Below are 19,100 nucleotides of genomic sequence, written 5' to 3' on the forward strand. Positions count from 1 at the left end.
GTGACAGCCTGGTTTTGTCCCGGGGGCGGGGTTTATACAGTGAGAATAAATGTGCGCCTCAGACACTGTCAGTTTGTCAAATTCTCTGCAGTTGTTCATGTTTCAGACTTGATTCTCCAAACAGACAAGCACAATGGACTCTGGCTTTGATAACCTGGATGCTGCTGGTTTTCTGGAAATCTGGCAACACTTTGATGCTGATGGTGAGGACATTTCCCATATTCCTCTTTAAAAAAATAAATAAATAATTAAACATTTTATGTTTGATTTTGATTTTGTTTGCCATTCACATGTTTGTTTGTTTTTAATATATCAGATAATGGCTACATTGAGGGCAAAGAGCTTGATGACTTTTTCCGTCACATGATGAAAAGACTGGGTCCACAGGTAAGTTGATTTAAAATTCACATTTTCCAAGGTTAACTTCTTAAAAATATCTTTCTTCATTAATTTATTATTCTGGTTGTGTTGTTTGGACTGACAAACTTTAAGGATGGGTCTTGCTTTTATGCACCCTCCATGTGTCTCTCCTGTTGGGTGGAGACCAGGATGATGTTATCTGTCTAATTGAGGAGGTTGAAGCCTGTCTGTAAACAGGGAGGCAAAAGCTGTTAATCTGGTTACATATTGACCAAACATGTGATAAACGTCTGTAGATGTGTCTGCTAATGGTAAGGATGAATCGTGTGTTTGAACACTTTGTGGGCAACTACACCTGGAGCAGTACTATTAAATTTTCCCTGCCCCCTGATTTACTAATGGGGCTTTTAGCAAACACAGTGGGCTATAGGTCCCCTGATAAATGCATCAACAGATTTCTAACCCACTTGTTTTGTAAATACATTTGTTGTTGTTTGTTGTGATTGAATCTTCTTTCAAAACACTTTTTTTCTTGGATAGATTTTTAATAATCCCTTACCAATGATTAAATGATATGTCTATGCAAAATTGTAAAACTCATTCACCATAAGTATTATTATTGACTGTATGGTTATCGCTTATTATTGCTAATTTTTATGTTTAAAACATTGTGTGTCTAAGATGAGGTCTAAATGCCTCGAATCTATTTCTGATCTGCACAGAAAACACAGTTGTCTTTGGATAATGAGCTATGCCATGGGACCTGACAGTCTGCAGCCAAAGCACCACATGTTAAGTTATAATAATTAACTTTGATCGATCAGTTTCTATAGTTACAGTACATGGAGATGGTGTAAAGTGATTTAGCTCCGTTAAGCATATGCATACTTTTATTACAAAGTACAAATTGCAGATTTTGTGTGCTTTATTCATCAAAAACATCAACAAGAAAAGTATTTTATTCCCAACCAAGGTAAGGTTTCAGTCACTGCCTCCTCTTAGACTTTGATCTAGTCTTCGATTTGTAATTTGTATTCAAAATCAGAAATGAGTAAGTCCATGTAGCTATAATGTATTATAAGACAAAGCTCTGCCCACTTAAGGTAAGCTCCTCTAAAGTTAGCTTCTGATAAAAACTGAAGACCTTGACAAATCATCTAGAGTATCCATGGAGACCAATTTTACAATTACGCACTGACTGTTGTTGAAGTAATGACTCTATTTTAAGACTTTTACACATTAAAGGGCTTGGCCCCACTTTTCTTTTCAAATGTTGCGTTTGTAAGGGTCACACAATGGCAGAAAATCAATATTGTTTTTTCTGTGTGCAGGAGAAAGTGACCGAGGAGCGAGTGCAGAGCCTGAAGCAGCGGTTCATGTCCGCCTATGATGTCACCGCTGACGGCAAGCTGCAGATCCAGGAGGTACGGCCTATAATATCATTTTGTCTCCAGCACTGTAGACTCTATGATACACATGGGAAATTAGTTTGTCACACTGGCAATTTGACAATAAAACTCAAATGAAAACACTGGTAAAATGCAAAATATATGTACATGCAATTAATTATATAAAAAAAAAGAAGGAGTAAAACAGGCTTTAGCTGTGTTTCATGCAACACTACAACCTTCTGTCTATAGATTTCAGTTACATGTCTTTTTCCTGCCAAGACTTTTACGATTCAAAGGGTAAAATATGTCATTTTGAATCATGGCATCAATCCAACTGCAAATAAGTTGAAACCTATAAATAGTCCGATAATGTTTAATTAAGATGTGGGGCAAATAAAAGAAGTACGATTTATGTACAGACTTCAGGCATTTAGATTATGTATTGTGATATCGTGAACCTAATGACTAACAAATTTGCTACATTTGCAAAATACATGCAATTTTTTTTAACACTTAACATGAACTGAAAGCAGAACACATTTCACACATTTCATGCACTGTGTTTCAGGTTTTTGTATTCATATTTTATTCATTGATGGCCATAAGAAATTATTTTGAAAAAGCATTTTTATTGCTACATATTATCAATGTAAAATAATCAATGTAAAGTATAAATCTTGTTCTTTTAGTTGCTGTGATCACACCTTTTAAATAGAATTACATCTGGTGTTTCAATATTCAAACAAAATTTTGATGAGAATGAAGGAAATGACTTGACACACCACACTCATGTGCTCTCAGACTCACTGATAAACAGTAGATGTAAACTATTCTGAAATTTGTAATGACAGGTCAAATTTTAATCTTTTTTTTTTTTTCTTCTGCATTGTCATGTCAATATTAGTTTATTTCCATCTACAACTATTAAAGAAGCTGTAAGTAAGATGGATTATTTAATTTATAATTTGATGTTTTGGGTCTCAAGATGATCAAAGAGCAGAATGACAGCCTCACATGAGTTTCTCCTTTGGGTTACCAGTTTCAATGCTGAAATTCAGATTTAAACCTAAAAGGACTCTCTGAAGCAGTCATGAATCAATGCTAGTGCAGCCTCTGCAGCTCAGTGAGGGAATTCTAGAGGCTCTTTCATGCATGGCCTGTCTATATACTAAGAATGACAAACACTTGTATGTGTCCTCTAGCCGCAGCTGTAGGTTAAGACACTGGCAACTCAGCTTCAGCTGAGCACAGGCTACATACAGTTCCTTTAAGCTTTTACATTTTGCTTGAGATTTCTAAACCAGAGACACAAATCAGATGGGTAGACCAGTGCAAATTCACTTTATGACAACCAAAGCTACCCAGATGTTTTGCTAATGCATCTTTACTGCAAATAGATTATATTAGACCAGAAGCAAATGCCACATATTATTTAACACGAAGACAGGAAGTCTACGGTTTGACAAACCACAAGATCCTGCCATGTGATGCTTGTTGCAGCATTTTATCTTTAGTTAGCTGATATGAGACCACTTTTAGACTAATCATATTGGCTACATGCATTTAGCATTATGAGTACAAGAAAGTACTATGTTGTGTTCTTGTCTTGCTCTTCTCTACTTCAGTGTCTCTCCCTGCTGTCATAAAGTTGGCATCACTGTTGGTGCATTGCGCTTGCTGTAACTCATGTCTGTACTGTGTGACCTATAATAAATGGCTGGAGTACCATCTTGTGTTTAAATGAGATAGTGGATGGGGCCAGTTTAATTTACTAATGGAGCCCTATTGTTTAACACACAAATGGGTTTGTCCAGGAAGAGCAATCCTCAAGTGTAAAATGCACAAGAAAAATTTAGAAGGAATGATATTTGGATACTTTAAATAAATATAACTATTCTGTAATTCTCCATATTGTTGTGTTTCTGTTGTGCTTTGTAGCTGGCCCACATGATTCTGCCAGAGGATGAGAACTTCCTGTTAATTTTCCGCAGAGAGGCGACTCTGGACAACAGTGTGGACTTCATGAAGGTTAAACAAATGTTAACATTCAATAAATAAATAATGCTCATAGGGATTTGGATTGAACGTTAAGAACAAAATCCGCCATATTGCTGCAAAACATCCATAGAGATACATTAGTTAAGACAATATATATAAGTAAAACATAGAGCAGTGCAATCTGACAAGCTCTTGCTTATCTCCATGGAAATGTTTTTGCTTTCTCTGAAATGTTCCACAGTATGGCGTGAAAACATATTTATCATCACTGAGAATATTAGGTGAAATCCCCAGTCCAGTTTTAAATTATATATATATATATATATATATATATATATATATATATATATATATATATATATATATATATATATAATTTATTTTTTTTGACGACACAATCCTGTCAATCTATATATTGTAAAATAATGGCAAAATTTCCCGATTTAAAAAAAACAAACATGTTTCCCTTTGAAATAAGACTTTTGTGACTTTTTTGCACCTGATAAATATGAGGTTGTCTTGTTTACCTGAATGTTCTGCTTTATTTGCATTATTTGCTTTTTCCCATTAATAAATGTAAAATACACATTAATGGCAAAAGTAATTAAAATGGAATTATTAATAATTGAATTAAAACAAAATGTATATCTTATACTTAAAGTATCTTATCTATACTAGATTTGGAGGAAGTATGATATTGACTGCAGTGGGTACATCTCTGCTCAGGAGCTCAAAGTAAGAGTTTTTAACATGAACAATCTTAGCTCATTTATGCAAAAATGAATATTTACTTCTGTAATATGCATATTTAATATCTCTTAGGCATTCTTGAAAGACCTGTTCCAGCAGCACCACAAGGAAGTGCCATCTGACAAAATGGATGAATACACAGACACTATGGTGTGGATCATGCCATTACAGAAAACTTATGTGGTCACATTAAAAACTGCATAAAACTTCCATAAAATGAAGTGTACTCTAAACCGTCTAAATCGTAGATTTCCACTGATATATTGTTTCTGTTTCAGATGAAGATCTTTGACAAGAATAAGGATGGACGTTTAGATTTAAATGATTTGGCAAGGTATCTATGGCTTGGTGATGACCTGCACGTCCATTTATATCTGCCTGTATATTTTAAGCTTAGTTTAAGTAACACGTTTTTCTTTAGGATCCTGGCTTTAGAAGAAAATTTCCTGCTGCAATTTAAAATTGATGTAAGTTGTAGTTTGTCATATAATGGAAAGAACAAAAATATTTATTCACTGTACATGAATATCCCTTTTGTTTGCAGGCCAGCAGTAAAGAGGAGAGGAAGAGAGACTTTGAAAAGATATTTGCACATTATGATGTAGTAAGTGTTAAGACGCAGACATTTATCTATAGTTTGGTGTCTTCATTACAGGCGGCACTGTGGGGCTCTGGACATAAACTCACTCAGTACATTACATACAGTTAGTCCTATTAGCTGTGTTACTTCCCCTATTAAACCAAATTACATTAACAGCCCATAATCTTGTCAGCTCACTCCCAAACCAGGATGTTAACTCTGTCACAGGCATTCACCACACGCCCATTCAATCATCCCAGTCCTAACACTTCCCTTTACTATGGATAAAACATGTTTTCTCTTGTAACACATGCATAATGTCAATTATTATAATGTGTTATTATTTATTTATTTACACAGAGTAAAACAGGAGCTCTGGAGGGTCCAGAGGTGGACGGCTTTGTCAAAGACATGATGGAACTGGTCAGGGTAAGAATCACATAAATGTAATCTGAGGTAGTGAGCTGAGCTTGTATGGAGGATAGTGAGGGTTGCGATATATGCATATGTGCTCCTGGCTGTGTACTCTATTTATTACTGTGCTGTAATGCCAAATTTCTCTGGAATATGTAAAAAATAAAATGTCCCAAATTAATGAATTTGACATGAGTGAATCTCATGTCAAATTCAGTATGCTTACTGTATTCCCCTAAGCACATCATATGACTAAATACCATATATATTTCTTAATAATTACGTCAATGAATCTTTCTCTTCCAGCCCAATTTGACGGGTTCTGACCTAGACAAGCTGCGAACTCTAATGCTGCATCACTGTGATGTCAACAAAGATGGGAAGATACAGAAGAATGAGCTGGCCTTGTGTTTGGGAGTGAAGCTAAAGCTGTAGTGCTTTAGTGAACAGTCTTAACAGGCTTATCAGTATTTATAAAGAAAATCATTATTAATTATTGTCCTGTTACATGATAAATTACTTTGTGCATGTTGTGAAAATATTTGATTTGTACACTATTTTAAATGTAGCAACAGTAGCTTACTAAGTTACTAAGTTTAGCCACACACATCTTTGTTCTTATTTTATTCAAATGTGAAAAAATAAAATGTTTTAAATATGTTTACTGTGTGCAATATTAATGTGTTTGAACTGACCTCAGATATTCTGAACACAAACCAAACAAGGGCTATAATGTTATTAATTACGCCAAAAATGGAAATATGTGAATTAATATAATGAGTATGAATATTTGTTTTCCTAAATTATTAATATATATTATAAGGCTGATTTTAATGTTTTCAATTGTAACTTAAATAGTTAAAGGAAAAAGCAAATGTGCTAGACATGAAAGTGTGAATTTTAACTGCAGTGGTGTGATGAAAATAGTGTTGGGATGTAACACATACAGTTACTTTATCATTTGGTGGTATTCAGAATACAGTTACTTTTCTAAAATCAAAGGAACACATTATCATGGTATTTGATCGTGTAATTTAGGCTTCAAACTGCACATAATCAGCGAGAAAAATAGAACTGCTCTTGTGGTGAAGCATGTGTGAGTTTTTCTATCTCCAGTTAGTGACATAAAGCTGTTTTTAATGCAATGTTGCATTTTTACATTATAATTTAAATGCAACTTGATGTAAAAGTATTCTAAATGCAGTACTCTGATTGGACCATGTATCATAATGTGTTACAAAACATTTTACTTGCTGGTACTACTACTCAGTATTCTGTAACTAAACAAACAAAATATTCTTCCCATCACTGGATGTGAATATGCAGTACAGACAACATCCTGTAGACAGTTTGTGGTGCCATAATGAAGCTGAAATCCCATTTAAGTGGCTGGACCCTATGGCCACTAAAAGGCAGCTAATGGTGTGGACGTAAAAAGCTCTGAGCCACCTCAACCACATGTGCACTCTGAGCTCTGCACCATTTGACCTGTAACTGTGACACTGTCGCAGACACACCACGAGTCATCCATATGATCATGCACAATAAAAGAGGTTTGGCAGTGTTTATCATAGTGTCTTGTGTACTCAGACAGAGACATACAGTGGAGCTCAGGGCCTTATTGACTGTGAGTGAGTGGATGTGACCACACCAGCTGCTGCAAAACAAACAAGATATCCTCCTCCCATTAAAGATGAGAGCTCTGTGCCTCTTGTACACTGTACTGTTATTGTCTCCTTCTGTGTATTAAAAGTAAACATTTGCCATTTGACTTTCAATAGTCAATATTGTTAAACATTATTTCGGTAATATTTAACTATATTTTACAATTCCAATAAAAGCATGTATTTTTAGTGCAGTATTGCAGGCTTTGAGGTTTTGGAGTTTTGGAACAGAGAAAATGACACTTCCTAATGTCGCTGTTTACTAAAAAGAAAAACAAATAACTCCGTATGTATGATCTAAAATTCACTATTTAAAGTGCATGATCTAAAGTTCACAAAAATTATGACGTCCAAGAGTCACTAGAGGAAATTTACACAATAATGCCCTCTAGTGTTCAAGTAGTGTTCTGATGATGGAATCTTGGTCTGAATCACAATGCAGTGTGATGTTATTCATGTTATGGTGGTAGAATCACTTAAATTTGTAGAAAAGGCCAGGACAGTTTATTCAAAAAAAAGGGGGTTGAGGGGCACATCTACACACCACTGATTTATAAAAATCCTCTTTCTGTTAATCTGTCAATTATTGTTACTTGGGCTTTGAAAATCCATGTATATCAAATTCTTTTTGTGTTTTTTCACTTGATGAGCACCAAAAAAGAAAAAAAGGAAAGCTAAATCCTTTTTTTCATTTTTGGTTTCAAATTGAAAATCAATTGAATGAATCATGCACGGATTTTTCATTTCAAAAAAGCAAAAGTTTGGAAATATTACTGGAAACCATAAACTAGGCATGCCCACACAAATCACAATTAATCAAGATTAATACGTATAGGATAAGTTTTTAAAAGAATATATTCAAAAAAATGTAAGAATAAAAATGAAAAGCCTTAAAAAAAACTGTAAATCTAGTTTCCAAAAGCTAACCTATCCAATCAAATGCCAGACCATCCCAAATGCAGCAGCCACATTCAGGGTCAAGCCTTCAGACCTACTGACCCTCCATGGTCCTCTCTCTCTTTCTTGCTTTATGGTGGTGCCCTTCGTTTGCTGACAGAGTAAACAACAAATAATAAGGTGTTGTAAATTGTAACCCTTAAAGTGCCCTGTGTGCCCTTTTAAAAGCTACATGTCTTTCTTTTCTCCTAGGTGAAGTGGAGTATCGGCCTGCTCAAGTGTCAATGCTAAATGTTGCTGTTGTAAATATAATGTGCAGATTATTGATGGGTAGGGCCACTCGTTTCCGTGGTTTCATCTGAACACCTCAATGCCCTTTACATTCAAAGGTCAGGTGAGTGAATATATAGCAGGTATTAAAGCATATGTGTGGGTTAACGTTGGTGTCATCCAAATATAAACTTGCTATTATTAGTATGCCGTTAAACTATCTATGTTGCATTAATTACATTACCAGTGCTACCTTGTAAAACACTTATTTGTACTATGAGCAGATCTGTCCGTTAATTTGGCTTGGTGGCATCATCTGTTGTTTGCATGGAGATTGAAAAGTTAAGATCAATACTGTATGTGGAATATTCAAAGCAAAGCAATAACATCCCCATGGAAACAAGCAGGTCTGAATTGCAGGTTATTTTTAACTCAGACATATCTTTTAAAAGTGCTGACACTATTTTAGAGTAAGAATCATTAAATGTGAAGTGCGTCACACCATCTTTTTAAGGTCAATTTATGAACAAGGTATAAAAGGGCATGTGTTTAAACTGCGCTGCTATGTAAATAACGTTAGGAGTGTAGTCATGGTGTTTTCTTATAGGTGTACTCTTACTTGCGTCAAAACTTTGAGGTGCTACTGTGAATCTCCATTTCAGATTTCACAGACCAAATGCTTAGACGACCAAAACAAACAGACAGGTGGAGGAAGCACTCACAATCTTTACTTCATTGCTTATAGTTAAAAAACAGTATCGTACAATAGTCAAGCACAAGTAGGTTTCTCGGGGGTTGACTAACCGGTGAACTACAGTATAATGAGCTCTAGTTATTTATGTTTTCTGTTGCCATTTTGAGGACTTTTGGCCATTAAAAAGATAAAATTGCCAGCTACTGATTGTGCTAGCTTCTATAGGGATGTTATGCAAGCTGCCTATACAACATTTCATCTTGAACTGCAAATTCAAATCAAAAAAAATTCCTGTTATTGTATTTGTATGTGTTAAAGTTCACATTTAAAAGCAAATTTTTGTAAGATTGCAATACATGCGGTCTTGTGATATATAAAAAGTTACTATATGTGTATTCATCATAATGTTTGTCCGCATTTTCAAGTACTCCAAAACTCTAAAGGCTAAAAATAATGTTATAAATCAACATTTTGTTTATTTTTCTATAGGTTCTTCGTTCAAGTGGCTGCCATATGTCCACACAGAGAAGTTCAAACAAACCCGCTGATGGACCATATACATGCTGTCTGCTGCTGCTCTGTGCCTGGGCCCCCTGCTCCAGACATGTGGAGCGCCTGATGACCCTGTCCTGTTAGAGTACATGGACCGTTACTTCACTTTTGCCAACTTTTTTAAGAGTCCCAAAATGAATTGTGCTGCCATATTGTTCCAGTGCCACCCAAGGATCTGGTGTTGCAGCTCATGTACGATGGCATACGGCAAATAAACCAGCACTGAGAGATTTGTGGTGACCGCACAAGACGTTCAAGCAGATGACCGACCGCTGCTCAGTGTGGAAATTAAAATAAAAGTACCAAGAGGAAGTGTACATATTGAGCTTGGTCAAAAGGAAGCAGTAAGGTCACTTTAGTGTAAGTGTAAAGCAGGATACGGTGGGTATTTTTAAATGGTACAGAAATCTTATAATAATGATAATGATAATAATGTATTTGATTTATACTGAGCTTTTTGGATGCTCAAAGATATTTCAATATTAATCCACTCTACCACTGGTGATGGTAAGATACTATGGCTGCCACAGCTGCCCTGGGGTAGACTGACGGACATGATGCTGCCAGTCTGACCCATGAACCTCTCCGACCACCTATCATTCATGCACAAACTAAAAAAGATTTCAGAGGTAGTCATCTGGACACTGTTTAAGACGTTTCAGCTCCCATCCAGAAGCCATTTTGAATTCACGCTCAATGCACATTCCTACCATGACAGTGTCCTGCCTATAGGACACAAAGATGTTGCTAAATACTGAACAAACACCACCAGTTTTCCATTTCTCTGAATGTAAAGTATGAGCAGATGTGTAAGAAGAAAATACAAACCTCTTTACTTTTTACCATGTAGATGAAAATATAGTGTATTTGTATTTTTGTTTGTTGCACTACTTGTGAATGTAGTAAATGAAATGTGAATATTCTAACTTTTGTCATAAGCTCACAATAAAATCTATCAATCAAGTTTTTATCCCAAAGGAAATCAATCATCAGAGTGATCTTACAGAAATGTAACTACAGAATAGTAAAGTTGTAGACCTGAATAAAAATAAATATGGTCTACATACTGATTTTGTGAACAAATATAAACTGTTAATGAAACCATAATTTCATTAACATTTTGGGCACACATTTTTTTTTAAGTGTTGTTTTTAGATCATTAGAGTTGACCAGTTCACTTCCTGCCCCCCACACTGTTAACCTCAGTGTGCAGGCCTGTTTTTATGAATGTGATTTCATTTTGCTGTGTGGCCTGACCGCTCCAGTACCAACACCAGCGGGTTTCTGGGCAACAATCCCGCTGTTGACTCACTGTTTGTACCAGGACACCTTTTCTTTGTTTAGAAATGACTGTGTGAAACCACAGTTTAAAGTGCCATTGAGAGTCTCCCAGGACGAGCACAGTATGAAGTTAAACAAGGCTTTCAATAATAACATGCAGAGTTTACCTTTTCTAAATGTTCTGATTGTAAGCAGTACAGGTGAGTAAGTTTGATTTTAAAAAGTATACAATCTTTGTATCCCTAGAGGTAACACTAAAATGTGGACAAACACTTTTTATGTTTGCATTTCCCTTCTTGGGTGGTCATCATCCCTCGCCAATGTTTTACATATGTTGGATATTTTTGTTTAGCATAAGTGTACTGTGACTAGATTTATCAAGATTCATCACCTGCTTGTGTCCCTCGAGATGTTACTGCTTTGCAAAATATTCCAGAATTTGTCTGTGTAATTACTTAGTAATCCAGGTACAGTAGGCATGTTCCACAGCTTGGCACTAAAATGTATTTTGCATTTATTTCTTGCTCAAAAATACACACACAGCAGGGTTGCCTCTCCACAGAGTTGACATGTAACCTGGCCAGGTGGTGTCAGCTGTTTAATGCCATACTGTGGAACATTACAGGCAAAGCAATAGCACTTTCATGGAGACTATAGGAGGTGGGTGACCCTTCTCCAGAACAATTTCTAAAGCTGTAAGATCCACATTAAATATTTAATCAAGCAAACGCCATTTGGCCTGTGACCGGACCAGTTTTCTGCATTATAAAAACTGCAAAACTGTATACATTCTGCTTTAAATAGAGCTTAAATAATAGCGTACATTTTATAAGGTAACTTTGGATTTCCTTTTGCCTTTTCCTTTTGCACCTGCAAATAGCACACTTGAATCAGACCACCTAAAAATAAGCCAAAGCTCTAAACACAGTGAACGGTTGATAAAGTTTCAACATGTGGTAACCACCTTCAGGTGCGTGAGAGCTTCCTTTTGTGTCGACTCAGGCACGGTGAGACAACTTCCCATGGCGCACTGCCCCATCTGCCCAGCTTTAGAACCATATTTTTTTCAATTAAATTTACTTAATGTTATTTGATGTATACATTACAAGACAATATCTATGTATTATATGCTTACTCTGATTGATTGCTTATAATAAACATTCATGCTGCACTGTTGTGTTGTGTGAATGTAGACTTGACTCTGTGTTGGCCTCAGCTTCACAAGGTTCCCAACTCCTGAATGCTGAATGTCACTCCCTCTTTACCCCCATTTCACACTAGTCTTCTGTCCTGTCAATCAAAACCCATACAGATGAAAAATGGAACAAAAACTGCATGTGAATATGCTCGCAAGAAACACATTTGATTCATATACTACAGATAACATCCCCACCCTTTAAGGTATGATCAAAATCTGGTCCAACCTGATTTCTGGCCTGGAGATAAAGCTTCTTTCTCTGCACATACTAGTATTGTGAGTGGTGCCAGTTTCCCGTGGAGTCTCTGCTTCTGATCAACCACATTTTCCACTTTGCTTCTATTTTTGGAAGTGCTGACTTCACTCAAGGGAATAAAATGCTTTTACTTTCTGACCTTCAATGTAGGTGATCGAGGAGCAGGGTCATAGGTCAGCAACCAGTCACTCGGGGGCTATATGAACTGCTGTCATGTGGGACAGAAATAACTCCTGAGCGCATGGTTTGCTAAATACAATGAATCTGTTAGTACTGTGTTAAAAATATTTTTTTTTACTGGTACACGGTGATAAATTTACAACTGTGGAAATTTACTACTGTTGTTTTTTGACCAAAAGCCTAATTATGGACAAAAAAAATACAATACTTACTAAGTTAATTGCTTTATTAAAAGAGTATTTCAAAACATGAATGAATTCAAAACACTAAATGGATTTGGCATGCTCAGAATAGAATTGTAGAGCTACAACGCCATAAACCAGTTGTATCATAAATGCTAATCTTGTATGCATTTAAAAAGAGTCAAAAGGAAAAGTGTGTTTTTGTATGTAAAACCATCCTTAATCAACACTCAGTTCTGATTGATAAATTTTCTCATGACAGCCCTGCAGAAAAAACATACTGACACAAGGTAAAATAAAACTCTTCTTTTCATTTGTTACTTCCATCTACATCCATCTATGTCACTTCCATCAGGATCCACAATGAAAACCTCATCCGTCATCCTCTTCCACATGCCTTCCCACATTCCTTCCTGTTTGTCGTCATAGTGCCCATAGACCACTCCTCTATAAAAGACCGTCTGCTCCTGAGCTTCAGCCACATTGACAAGGAGATCCCAACCCGCTGCTTTTACACACACAAGACGAAGAGGGCTAACTCTGAACTATCGGAATTACACAAACTGAACTCTTTTCCTTTTGAAGATAATTTTTTATTTTGATCAAGATGTCGATTCACACAGTTTTCCTTACTTTATTTTGGGCACAGGTACAGTATGAACTTACATTGCTTTTATTTCATTTCAATCTAGGCATTTCAAATCGATAAAACATAGGACTGTTGCCATATAATACAGACAAAATATTACATCTTACATACAAAGCAATGTAAGATACAGTTACTATTCATTTATATCTATGGATTTCAGCTTCCTGTTATATGTGACATCTTTTCAAACAAATAATATTTATTTTTTAAATTGTTAATTTCTGTCTTTGTTTTTCATGATTCTGAAACACATGGACAAAAACATCTAATTATGTTAACATACTGGAGTTGAAAGACAAGCTAAGAGAAACTATAGAGACCTTATCCACATGCACAACAATGGAGGTCTGTCATAGTTATTATTAATTTCTATACTAATATTGCATTCAATTTTCCTTTTAGATGTGCACAATGGCATGGTCCCAAATGTGCCCACGTACATGCCAGTGCCCCAAAGAGCCTCCCATGTGTGCCCCCGGGGTGCAGCTGATTTTGGACGACTGTGCATGTTGCCTCGTGTGTGCACGGCAAGACGGACAGCCCTGCTCCGACCTCTACCCCTGCGATACCCACAGAGGGCTGCACTGTGACTACACCGCCGACAAAAGGACTGGCATATGCACCTGTGAGGCTCTGAACATTTGAAGCATGTGAATTTCTTATCAGGGTTTGATGTCTAATTGACCTTTTCTGGGTTTTCTGCAGCTCACGGTGGACAGGTGTGCGTTCTGGATGGAGTGGTGTATCAGAATGGTCAGATCTTCTTCCCCACTTGTAAATACCAGTGCATTTGTCGAGATGGTCAGATTGGCTGTGTGCCTCAGTGTAATGTGGATGTGATGCTGCCTGGACCAGACTGCCCCATGCCCAGACGAGTGCATGTCCCAGGAGAGTGCTGTGAGAAGTGGGTGTGTGAGCCCCCCTCAGAGGCCAGTGCTCTGGGAGGCTTTGCCATGGCCGGTGAGAGAAAAAATCCTCTTTGACAAATATATCACGAATGTGTGGGACAAAAAGCGTAAAGGTTAGGTACACTCCTCTGACCCCTTTAGTGAAAGAGGACAAACAAAGTAAAGAAAAACAGTGAAATATTCAAACAAAAAAATCTTTTAGAGCACTTTTCACCTTTATTACTAAAACATCTAAAGGAATAAAATGTTATCCACCGCTCTGAAATTGTGTTCTTTAAATTGTGTAAATTTTGTGTAAGTTCCCTTATTGTTTTCACAGCATATCGTCAGGAGGAGACAGTAAGATTTGACGGTTGGGACCCAAGCCTGAACTGCATAGAGCAGACCACAGAGTGGGGGGCCTGCTCTCGGACCTGTGGGATGGGACTGTCCACCAGAGTGACCAACAAGAACAGTCGGTGTGAGATGGTGAGGCAGAGCCGCTTGTGCATGGTTAGGCCATGTGAGGACCAGCAGACTCAGACTGCACTGGCACCGCTCATGCCAAAGGTACATCTTTGTCGGATTTTTCTTTGAATGTGAATGTAATCCAAATATATTGTTCAATAATCCCATATAATCTCATCCTTTCAGAGAGGCAGTAAATGCCAGAGGATGACACGTAGTGAGACTTCCATCCACCTCTCCTATAAAAACTGCACCAGTGTCCAGTCTTACAAACCTCGTTACTGTGGCACCTGCACTGATGGGCGCTGTTGCACCCCTCACCGAACCAAGACGGCCCTCCTGGACTTTCAGTGTGCCAGTGGTAAAACCAGCAGGAGGCCAGTCATGCTCATCCTAACCTGTGTGTGCCACAACCACTGCCCCAGAGACAATACAGAGTGGAACACACTGGTCTTATAGTGTGGACCATATATGACATGTATGTTGGCAATGTGCTTGTTTTACACACTTGTAGAGACTCATTCACAAAAGGGTGATTTTCAAAATCACCAGAGAATCTGTTAAATTTGACAGCACTTAAATAATGAACAGATGTTTTTTTTTTTTTTTCAATGACATAGAATCTTGTGGTCATTGCTGATTGATCAGTGGTTAATCATTCTGGCTTTGAAATAATTACTCCGAAAGACTAATGGAAGAGGACTGTAGATGCTCTGAGCTAAAGAATCCTGTTGGAAAATTTCCAACTATGAGAGACATTTTTGACATAACTGAACTGTGTTCTCTGACCTGGTCTGAAGCAAGGCTTGAATCATGAACGTGATCTTTGTTGTACTGTGGACGTGGTGTAATTTCTAACATGTGTATGTAACTGTATTTTCAGTGTTAAACAGTGTGTTAATTACATGCTTGAGAATGCAAAATACTTTAGACACGCTTTTAACTAATGCTGGAGAAGTGAGCTAACAATGACAAAGGTTTTGTAAATACTTGCTGTATAGTTTAAGTGTGCATGAAAATGCAGAATTTATTATTGAAATGTAAGAGCAGTGATGTAAATATTTTAAAACATGCACAATCTTTGTGTAATTGTAATAAATATTATGAAACAAATGTTTATATGAGGGTGTCATGATTTTGAATTTGATATAGCTTTTCAAATCTCTGTCAGTCTGATAGAGGCAAAAACGCCCCTTCATAAATGTACTATGGTGTTAATGAATGTCTGACTAAATCTAATAAAGCTATCTAAATCGATTAATAAATCTAAATAGGTATTTATTATTTAAGTTTAAGATGCAGTATAACCTTATTCAGAGACTTCTAAATTAATTTACTGTATTCACTCAACCTCTGCCCTGGACTATTTCTCCTTATCCGACTTCCCTGACAGCACTGCAGCAGGTTCACATCATCACAAGGTTTTCCATTGAGTTGTCAGATGGACATGAGCGACCTCTGACCCCTGTCTGAAGAGCTCTACCTGGGAGGTCACTTCATAAACCATATTATTCCCAGTGGAAAAGTTACTGCTTCTAAAATAAGCTTTAGTGGAAAGATGAGCTCATCTGCAGCAGTGTGGTCCTCTCATCTGGAGACAGCCTCCCCAGACAATATGTGGAATATAAAAAAGATGTTTGTTTTATATGTATCACACAGATTTTTATTTTTATTTTTTACTAACAAATAAAATATTAATAAAAATAATAATAATAATAATAAAAATCACACTTAACAAAAAATGTATTAATTCTGAAATATTGCATAAAATAAAATGATCATAAAGACAATGGCAAAGAAGACATCTGATCTATTTTTACATGGTGTCCAGTTTTTTACATGTGGTACATATTTATTTCTATATATAAACAAGAAGAGTTCTCCTTTGAAGTTACAGTTAGTCATACACAACAAAACAATCCCATCCAGTGGATGGACGATGAACATGAGCCCCTGCTCATAGTCCACACACACCAAAACTCTGTCAGGAAAATTATTTTTTTCTATGGGACACCCTGCTGGACATTCACAAAAATTATTGTAACGTACAACCCATTTCTGATGTGTTTTTGTACTGAAAACCATATTACCACGCATTTTTGCATTAACTACTCCTATTGTGCAGCTACTGTTACCAACATTGGGAACATCATAATAGACTCTTCCGGTGGAGAAGCCAAAGTGTGAGGGGAGAGGCAAAAAGGTGTACAGGACATTATTATGCCAAATCTTCACATTTTCTAAGCTCTCTGTCTCATTGGTGTGCTCCATCTTTTCCACCCTTGGTGCTGCATGCTTGTTTTTGTTTCTCTTTGTTTTCCTTGAATTTTTCATCTTTATATAATATACATGTTTTTCTGACTTCATGTTTGACTGGCCCTTTTTCTCATTATTGGCACACAACACACACACTTTTGTCTGGTCACAGCTGGTCTCTTCTAAAATCCTGTTGTGTTTTGGACACATCTTTTGCTGCAGGTTTGGCACAGGATCAGTGAGTGTGTGTGTCTTTAAAGAGGACACTCTGAGGTGAGGCTCCAGGTGACTCTTACAGAAGGATGTCAGACACACCAGGCATGTCTGAGCTGCTCTGCGTCGGGACTCAAGGCAGCAGTCACACAGTACGTCCTCTGGACCGCTGGGCTTTTCACTGTCACTTACAACATAATCCTCTTTATAATTGTCCACAATGTCTCTGAACAAAGTGTTTATATTGAGTTTCAGGGATTTGTTGAACTCCCGTTTGCAGAGTGGGCATTTGCACACTTCTTTGCCTTCCCAGTGCCGCCCGATACAGCCATCACAGAAGTTATGTCCACACGGAAGAGACACTGGGTTACTGAAGATATCCGTACAAATGGAGCACTCAAACTGCTCTTCTTTTAAGAAACTGCTGGCTCTGGCCATAACTATAAAACAAAAATATAGCAATAATTATGACAACAAGAATTTAAAAAACAGTTTGCACTGCAGACCTAAGTCAGAAGCTTACCTTTGCTGCCTTGTTCTGCACAAAACTCAACAGTGCTTCGTTGAGATAGCTTTAGTTTCATTTCAGTGTAAATGATTATGTGATGCTCCTCCTCTATTGACACTTCCTAAATTTTAGTTTCAGGACTATTGCCCTCTATAGGATTCAACAAAGAAATACAACTCTTGTAGAAGGCAGGTATATGAGCGCTTCACTGGGTCTGCAAAACGTCATGTGCTCTTCAAGGACGTGCACATTTACTAAGAGAGAGCCAAAACTTGTATAGTTGTAATCACAAAACTCTGAAAAAGTTGCCTGGAAATCCAGAAGGATATTTTTCTGCATTTGCTGGTACAGCGATGAGTCTGGATTCTTCCAGGCAACTGAAAAAAATCTAGTTGGTCTAAATACGTAGGTGCATGTCCTATGTAATAAAGGACATGCACCTGGTCAGTGTGCCTAGGATCCTTCTGCCTATCAATACAACTTCTTCAAGACAAGTTTTGACTCTTTCTAAAGAAATACAACTAACCTAGAAATCTAAGATGAACTTTTCCAGGGTTTCCAGGCTAAATGAATGTGGCGTGTTTGTAGTCTGCCTCCTGTTTTCAACTTTGTGGCTTTTTATCTAAATGATCTAAAACTTAATGCTTCTATTTACTTTTTACTCTATACATTCGACTGTCAAAATATATTATTTAATCGAGTTCTTGATGTGTAGCCTGTAACCTTATGCATTACATAAAATGATACTAGTATAAATACTCTTACTTAAGTTGCCTAGTTGTTTCTAAAAAATACTTTCACGACTTTGTACTTCTACTTCGGTGATATTATATTGAAGCAACGGTGCAACTTTTGTTTATCCCCAGCACATTTAAATATAATGCAAGCAAGATGAACAATTTCTTAGTTTGTTCTTGCATTAAAGCTATCATACGTTTATTTGACATTTTCTGGTCTTTTTCTGTCAGGCCAAAGCTGGAACACTTGTCAGACAGAAGTCACATCGTCTGGGGGTCTTATCTTATGTTTATGTGTTATGCTCTACTTGACCATTTAACTAATGCAACTGCCTCTAGTTATTGATGCTACATTTTAATATGCCTATACACTTTAATGACACTATTAACCTTTGTGTTTGTTTGGAGCAGATAAAATTAAATGTTTGCAGTTTATAAAAATGTCATTAATTAAAATCCCTAGATTCTATCACCTTCCAATATGCATTTCCCTTTATATTTGTTTATTTGTTATCAAGGTCATTAGCACAACAAAGAATATAGGTAACACTGATTTCTCATTTACATATAAAAGTGAAAAATCAATTGCATCTCCTGCACCCAATTAAAACTAAAAATATTTCTACCTTTGCTTGTTTGAACAAGAAATAAGATAATGTCGTTATGTACTTTAATGATTCATCGTAGCTCATGGGCAAAAGGGTAAGATTGCACA

At 36.7% G+C, this 19,100-nt stretch overlaps 3 protein-coding genes across 4 annotated transcripts; 2 read left to right on the forward strand and 1 right to left on the reverse strand.

Moving 5' to 3' along the window:
* The first annotated feature begins 69 nt into the window (after positions 1-69).
* Positions 70-6,157, forward strand: LOC110171752 (secretagogin-like). 2 transcript variants are annotated; one of them, XM_020937524.2, is made up of 11 exons: positions 70-203; positions 317-387; positions 1,692-1,784; positions 3,690-3,779; positions 4,428-4,484; positions 4,572-4,649; positions 4,778-4,833; positions 4,921-4,966; positions 5,044-5,103; positions 5,440-5,508; positions 5,800-6,157. In XM_020937524.2, the coding sequence occupies exons 1-11, from the start codon at positions 134-136 to the stop codon at positions 5,926-5,928; spliced, it is 819 nt and encodes a 272-aa protein (XP_020793183.1). In that variant the 5' UTR covers positions 70-133; the 3' UTR covers positions 5,929-6,157. The 2 variants fall into 2 exon arrangements, with proteins under 2 accessions (XP_020793183.1, XP_055019338.1); XM_055163363.1 differs by lacking the exon at positions 70-203 and having other exon boundaries at positions 1,083-1,784.
* A 4,466-nt stretch (positions 6,158-10,623) lies between these two features.
* Positions 10,624-15,857, forward strand: ccn3 (cellular communication network factor 3). The gene is made up of 5 exons (XM_020937179.2): positions 10,624-13,316; positions 13,719-13,941; positions 14,022-14,276; positions 14,544-14,773; positions 14,858-15,857. Exons 1-5 carry the CDS (start codon positions 13,275-13,277, stop codon positions 15,128-15,130), a joined length of 1,023 nt encoding a protein of 340 aa, XP_020792838.1. The 5' UTR covers positions 10,624-13,274; the 3' UTR covers positions 15,131-15,857.
* Positions 15,858-16,307: 450 nt separating this feature from the next.
* Positions 16,308-17,750, reverse strand: LOC110171472 (E3 ubiquitin-protein ligase Midline-1-like). Its single transcript, XM_020937180.2, has 2 exons — positions 17,664-17,750; positions 16,308-17,580 (listed from the first exon to the last, which is right to left on the reverse strand). The coding sequence occupies exons 1-2, from the start codon at positions 17,722-17,724 to the stop codon at positions 16,418-16,420; spliced, it is 1,224 nt and encodes a 407-aa protein (XP_020792839.2). The 5' UTR covers positions 17,725-17,750; the 3' UTR covers positions 16,308-16,417.
* Between the last annotated feature and the right edge of the window lie 1,350 nt (positions 17,751-19,100).

This window comes from Boleophthalmus pectinirostris, unplaced genomic scaffold (genome assembly GCF_026225935.1).
Source record: "Boleophthalmus pectinirostris isolate CB_2022bp ecotype Guang Dong unplaced genomic scaffold, ASM2622593v1 HiC_scaffold_6, whole genome shotgun sequence".
NCBI classification, from domain to species: Eukaryota; Metazoa; Chordata; class Actinopteri; order Gobiiformes; family Gobiidae; genus Boleophthalmus; species Boleophthalmus pectinirostris.

Bases quoted from the DNA above. Each gene is read 5' to 3' on its own strand.
- LOC110171472 (XM_020937180.2), bottom strand. From the start codon at position 17,724: ATGAAACTAAAGCTATCTCAACGAAGCACTGTTGAGTTTTGTGCAGAA. The intron at 17,581-17,663 runs GTAAGCTTCTGA...TTTGTTTTATAG, and splicing joins TGCAGAACAAGGCAGCAAAG to TTATGGCCAGAGCCAGCAGT.
- LOC110171752 (XM_020937524.2), top strand. From the start codon at position 134: ATGGACTCTGGCTTTGATAACCTGGATGCTGCTGGTTTTCTGGAAATC. The intron at 1,785-3,689 runs GTACGGCCTATA...TGTGCTTTGTAG, and splicing joins GCAAGCTGCAGATCCAGGAG to CTGGCCCACATGATTCTGCC. The intron at 5,104-5,439 runs GTAAGTGTTAAG...TTATTTACACAG, and splicing joins TATTTGCACATTATGATGTA to AGTAAAACAGGAGCTCTGGA.
- ccn3 (XM_020937179.2), top strand. From the start codon at position 13,275: ATGTCGATTCACACAGTTTTCCTTACTTTATTTTGGGCACAG. The intron at 14,277-14,543 runs GTGAGAGAAAAA...TTGTTTTCACAG, and splicing joins GGGAGGCTTTGCCATGGCCG to CATATCGTCAGGAGGAGACA. The intron at 14,774-14,857 runs GTACATCTTTGT...TCATCCTTTCAG, and splicing joins TGGCACCGCTCATGCCAAAG to AGAGGCAGTAAATGCCAGAG.